The sequence below is a fragment of the Solanum tuberosum genome, unplaced genomic scaffold, assembly GCF_000226075.1.
Source record: "Solanum tuberosum cultivar DM 1-3 516 R44 unplaced genomic scaffold, SolTub_3.0 scf00053, whole genome shotgun sequence".
NCBI classification, from domain to species: domain Eukaryota; kingdom Viridiplantae; phylum Streptophyta; class Magnoliopsida; order Solanales; family Solanaceae; genus Solanum; species Solanum tuberosum.
The window spans coordinates 1439988-1446587 of NW_006238979.1; the positions used below are offsets into that span (position 1 = coordinate 1439988).

The 6600-nt window shown below is 33.5% G+C and overlaps 1 protein-coding gene across 1 annotated transcript in view; it reads right to left on the reverse strand.

Moving 5' to 3' along the window:
- LOC107060029 (oligoribonuclease-like) overlaps positions 1 to 4607 on the reverse strand; it is an 8662-nt gene extending 4055 nt beyond the window's left edge. Inside the window, exons 1-2 of the mRNA XM_015307320.1 lie at positions 4508 to 4607; positions 4273 to 4404 (exon numbers count right to left, since the gene is read on the reverse strand). Coding sequence (XP_015162806.1) covers positions 4273 to 4404; positions 4508 to 4607 — 232 coding nt within the window. The remainder of the gene's footprint in view (positions 1 to 4272; positions 4405 to 4507) is intronic.
- Between the last annotated feature and the right edge of the window lie 1993 nt (positions 4608 to 6600).

Below are 6600 nucleotides of genomic sequence, written 5' to 3' on the forward strand. Positions count from 1 at the left end.
CCCCCCTCCTGATGTACCATATTTGTCTACCCTCAATAAGGCGGCCTCCTCCACCACAAATCGCCATAACTACTTCTCCAATAAACTCTATTAAACACCTTGAGATCTTTTACCCCTAGACAACCCCACTTCGTTGGGAACAGCCTCCCAATTAACTAAGTGAATCTTGCTAGCACCATCTGTCGCACCCATAAAAAGTTTCTTGAAGTCTTTCCAGTTTTTCAGTAACGTTCACTTGTGCTTGCAACAAAGACAAGTAGTAGGTAAGAATGCTCTATAAAGTGCTTACTATGAATACATAGACAAAAAATATATCGATTACACCCCCACTTAAAGAGTGATATTCACTCTTCTCACTCTCAAGGACGGCAACACAAGCTTACGAAAACCGTGCACCTGTGTACGCATTTTGGAGGCACCATCTCTTTTAAGAGGACTTACAAGGCCCTCAAAATCTTGATGCACATAATAGTCTACTCTTTAGGATCTGGTTAAGAATTACGAAATTATTAATATGGCAATATCACATTCCTTAAATATATTGGAAAGGTATAAAGTCTTAATTGTATAATTAGAAACAAGAATTACTTTATCTTACCTTTTTAGGATTACTTGTAAACACTATTTAAACCCCAACATGCTTGAGGGAATAATCAAGCAATTCATTCTCAAACATCACATCTTTTTTTTCTTTTTTTACATGGTATTGGTAGAGACTCAAATAGCTTCCGCTACCGAACAAAAAAAACATTTTGTTGAGAAAGAAAAAGATATTGAGGAATTTTCCAAAGATAAAATCAAATTATGGATAACGGCCTTTGTCACAACTAATAGGAATCTTGTGTTCCAATGGAAGTAGAAGTGATGTGGATTATTCAAGAATCGCAGGCAATGCCGATCAATGTGTGTCGTCCACCTGGCCAATGATTTCCCCTTTTTCTTCCTTCCAGTGTCTAGAACAACGCTCTACAACAATTGGTGCTCCACTTTCTATTCAAACATCGTTCATCTCTATGGTGAAAGTTATGGTTCCACTCTGTCTGGTGAACGGCAAAGCTACTTTCTACATGACCAACGTACCCCTCTAATCTTGAATTTCTACAAAAGCTAAGGGTGTGCGTCACACTGAAAACTCTTTCTCCCTAATCAAAAATTTCTTTTACTAGTAGAGACAAGAATTTAAGTCCCTACTCTGAAAATTCTTTTTCCTCTTTTTCTAGTACGTCCTCTAATTCTTTTCTGCTTTTCAAAAAAATACAAATTCATCTTCCTATTCCAAAAAATAAAATGGTAGTCCAGACCAATGGAACTGGAATCTTACCTTCACTCGATGCAAAAGGGATCGAACACCTCATTCTATTACCCTAACCGGTGCCACTATATCTTTGGTGACCGACAATGCTACTTTTTACATGACCAATGTACTCCTCTGATCTTGAATTTCTACAACTGCTAAGGGTATGAGTCCCAACATTGAAAACTCTTTCTCCCTACTCTAAAAATTCTTTTACTAGAGACAAGAATTTGAGTCCCTACTCTGAAAATTCTTTTTTCTCTTCTTCTAGTACGTCCTCTAATTCTTTTTTGCTTCAAAATAATTTTCAAATTCATCTTCCTATTCCAAAAAGGAAAATGGTAGTCTAGACCAATGGTACTGGAATCTTACCTTCACTAGATCTAAAAGGGATTGAACACCTCTTTTTATTACCCTGAATGGTGTTGATTATGAGGACTATTTTCAGTACCAGAATGCGGAGCAACATCTATCATCCTCATCTACAGTTGTAAGCTCAACCTGGTACACAAGTCACAAAGTCTACCTAGTGACATATTACCTAATCTGACGCCATCCCCTGCTTTGGTCGAGCACTAATCAGAAGAAGTTGTGTATATTTGAGCCAACCTAGGAGTATACAATATATAGGCAACACAAGGGAGGCTATGGACCCAAGCTGAGCAAACTTCTATCATGAACCTGAAGGCTGAAGCTTCAAAAAGAGCAGTTTGCCTCACTTAAGTTGTGTTTTACTGTAGACAAGGCATTAAGGTGTGTGCCTCATTGTCCATGATTTCTATCCAGTGTTCTCGAGAGCGAGAAGCGAAAAAAAGTGACAAGGGTCCCTTCTTCTTTAAGCGAGAAATGAAACAAAATTCTAAAAGAATATTGCACGAATAAATAAAAAAACTAAATAAAAAAGAACACAACAAAGATAATACTCCTTTGATCCCATTTTATGTGAGAGTGTTTGACTGAGCACAGAGTTTAAGAGGAAAAAAAGGCTTTGGAAAGTTGTGATCTAAAACAAGTCATATAATTTCTTGTGGTTAGAAATCATCTCACTAAAGCAAAATGATAATTTTAAAGTTAAAATGTTAAATTATTACTAAATATAGAAAGATGTCATATTTTTGGGACTGACTAAAAGAAAAAAGTGTCTCATAAATTGGGAAAGAGGGAGCACTTCTTAGCAAATCTTTCAATTTAAAAAGAAAAAATGTTGATAATAATCATCCACAAGACAAGATAAATTAACACCAAAATCAATCCTTCGGTGAATGGATCAAAGATGATTGAGTCCAGTACTTTGGACTACGAGTTGTATGACGGGCCGTGCCAAGATCTACGAGTTGTAGATCATTCCCGTAGAAAGAGTCCGGATGAATTTTGAAGTTGTTTTCTACGAGGGGGGTCTACGAGCCGTCGTTTGACCTACAAGCTGTAGACCAGGAACCGTAGATGGAACTACCGAATCCTAGTTTTTCTATATTTTTTTAAGTCTACTTTATTTAGGATTAGACATCTATAAATAGTCGTTTTTATTTATTTTTTAGAGTTAGACAGTTGAAAACTTAGTTTTTACTTTTGGGAATTAATATGTGAAACACTTTTCCATTTTAATTCTTGAAATCGTTGGGTTATATTGCAATCTTTTGTTCTTCAATTCAAGATTCAGGAATTCATTAATTATTCTTGTAAGTTCATGATTTATTTTAACTCAATTAATATGAATTGTGATCAAACAAGCATGAATAGCTAATTCCACAATTAGGGTTGTGGGAACCATGAGGAATTAACAACGTAGACCTATTAATTAGTAATTCTTGAATAGTGTTTATGCATATATTGTACTTCTCTTCGCTTTGATTGCTTTTTAACAGATGCATATGTTAGAACTCGTCTTATTCCTACTTACAGGACCAAAGAGGTAACGAATGGGAAAAGAGATTATACAATAGAAATTTGAGGGCATCAACCATCATCTAATAACTTGACCTATCCCCGAGGATAGTTAATCTGGGGTCAAAGGTAAGGGTTAGTGAAGAATACACCCGTAGACGGACCAAGTTGCATGGTCAAATTAACTTATTTGGGCAACCAGCCACTTAGAAGATATCTAACTTACCGACTTTGTATGCTAGACACCAGACAAGGTTACTACTATAGGGTTTAGTGCGTTATGAACTTGTGGGGAACATAAATACCCTAGTTTCATCTTCTATTGATTTTACAAAATAGACAAATCCTGCTTAGTGTGTTACGTGTTACTACAATCATTCCATAAAGCTTTTTGTTTCACAAAACCCCCCATTTTTATGGAAATAACTCGACTAAAAGTATTGCTGGACACCAAAGAGCAGAGTGGGGGAGAGGAGGCCATAACTGACCTGGACAATGGGATGAAAGATTAATCTTTGACTATCAGCATAAGGAATCAAATAGTTGTTTTTTGATACTGAGAACTTAAAACAACCTCTGGCAACAAGATCGAAAGAAGCTTAGAGACTCTTGTTTAAATCAATAAATGAGAAGATGGATTTGTTAAGAGGTGTGGAGGACGCCTTCATAGCATAAGATACATAGCCAAGGGAAGGATATAATCAAGAGTATCCCAAAACAACTATCTTAACATGACTCTGGTGGCATCGGCCTATTGAGAAAACTTCATCAATATTAAAAGAAATTATAATCGATTCTAGGTCAGCTTACGCAAACCTCAACTAATTCTACGACTTACCTACTACCTCCCACCAATGTACTGTCAACCAAGTCTTAGATAGATGGGAAGAAATGACCTAGAGGTTTTGCCTCCACTAGAAATTGAACACGAGACCTCATGACTCACAATTCACTTGATTGACCACTTGGCCACACCTTGGGTGCAAAAGTCAATCAATATAATTAGACGAACAACATGCCATTCATGGACACTCTAAACCCTTAAAGGGACAGGAAACACATATCATTCCACAGCAGCGTAACCTAATGATTACCGGTCATCTCAAGGTCAATCCATACAAGTGGCAATTTGCACTCTCCTGAAACTGGTTCTAGCTTCTGAACCCTTGTTTGATGCTCATCTACTTTCATCTCTCCTGGGCTGCCATCTGTCCCCTTCTCTTTACCTGTATAATTCGCAGATTATCATTACTTGCAAACAAAAGCAATATGCAAGGGTTACAAAAAGAAGGTAGTTGCATATCTATGTATAATCTACTTCTTTCTGACCTTCTCCTGTTACTCTATCAGTATCTCCATTAGTAATCTCAGCTTGGCTATCTGCAACATCCAAATTCAGCAAAGAAAAGGCATTTGAGAGTTGATTCATTTCTCTCCAAATCCTGCACAATTCACAAATACACCAATCCTTTTCATTCAGTAGGAATCAAAATATACAAAACAAAGAAATTAGTTTCTTTGGGTTGCGCGCTACAACATAACACAATCCACCCTCAATTCTCTATTTTTATCTGAATGAATTCAGAAGAGATCATCTATATTTGAAAAAAAAAAAAACTAATTCCAAACTCACCACTCTATTTTTCACTTCAAAAAATAAAAATGTTTTTTCAATATTATAAGTATTGTTTTTATTTTATTTATATTCTTATTTCATAAAATAAATACTTTTTTTTAATATAGTCACTCTGTATAATTCATATTCTTTTCCAAATCTTTCTATAATATAAAATTATTTCTTACATCAAATTTTTAAATAACATAAATTACAAGTAAATATTTATTTACTTACTTATATATATATAAGCATAATTTTTTTTTATAAATAACACGATTAGTAATTTTTACAATTCGTCAACTTACATTTAGCTACAAAAATTCATTGATACAAAATAAGAGATTTCATACATTGGCAAGGATGAAGAACAATTTATTCAAATCAAGGAAAAAATAAATCTGAAGTACATTTATACAAATCAAGCAAAACAATTATATAAAGTAATAGATGAGTTTTTTTATATATATAAAATAAAAATATTTGGGGAAGCAAGTTTTAAAACCTTAAAAAGAAACCAACGGTTATATATATATATATATATTACCTTAAAAGCATGAACTCCTAACTTGAATGTTAAATTACTATAATATCCCTAATTTAGGTTGTGACTTTTTCGATGCGTTGTGACTTTTTTGATAAGTTGTTACTTTCCAAAGAGTTGTGACTTTTCCAATAAGTTGTGACTTTTCAGATAAGACACAAAAAAACACTTGTTCATACTACCCTTTGTTGACTATAAATAGAGGGGTTGCCTCTCATTTTTTAACCACAACTTCTTTTTAATCTTCTACTCTTCTTCTTCTTGCATTTTAAAAACATTCGTGTGATTTATTGTCGTTGAGTGAGTTCAAAGTTAATCGGAATATGAGGTACCACTATTCTAATGAAGTAAATTGTTCTATCCTAAGAGGGTATATTCTTTAAACTCGAGTACTTGAGGAAAATAATTATGATGATATAATAATTATTTTTTTACTTAATATACACATTAGTATGTAATGTTCCAATATATGAGGTTAACATGATGTAGTCTAAATTCATTTGTTTTTGTTAACAATTTCTCTTGTGATGTAGATATATGCTTCTAAATATCCTTTTCAAAAATTATTAAACTTCTCAAAAGTTAGAAAATTGTCACGATTTGTTTTTTGATACTCAATACAAAAGAATGACATTATTTATCAGTGCTACTTATGTGATTTAATTTGTCATGAAGTTTGCTTCAAAATAGTTATTATTATATAAACATGGGATAAGGGTCTAAAAATACTCCAACTTTGACTGAAATTGTTGTTACGATACCAAACTTTACAAAGGACCTTTTACCCCCTGCACTATTTAATAGTGTATTTTAAAGGTATATATGTGCACATGTGGACACGTTACTATTTATAATAATGCAATATTTATGATGTCCACGTGGGGACATATATACCTTTAAAATAATACACTATTAAATTATGCATGGGGTAAAAAGTCATTTCCAAAGTTCGGTATCGTTACAACAATTTCAGTCAAAGTTCGGATATATTTCAGACCTTATTCCCTATAAACATGTCCCTTTTGTTTTATTGATTTACTATTTCTTAATATTTAAGTATTTTCGACGAAGAAAAGTTTATATGACTTGTAATAACGCCAGTTGTAAATTTTTATTGTAGTCTAAATTCATTTGTTTTTGTTAACAATTTCTCTTGTGATGTAGATATATGCTTCTGAATATGTTTTTCCAAAATTATTAAACTTCTCAAGAATTAGAGAATTGTCACGATTTGTTTTTTTGATGCCCAAGACAAAAGAATGA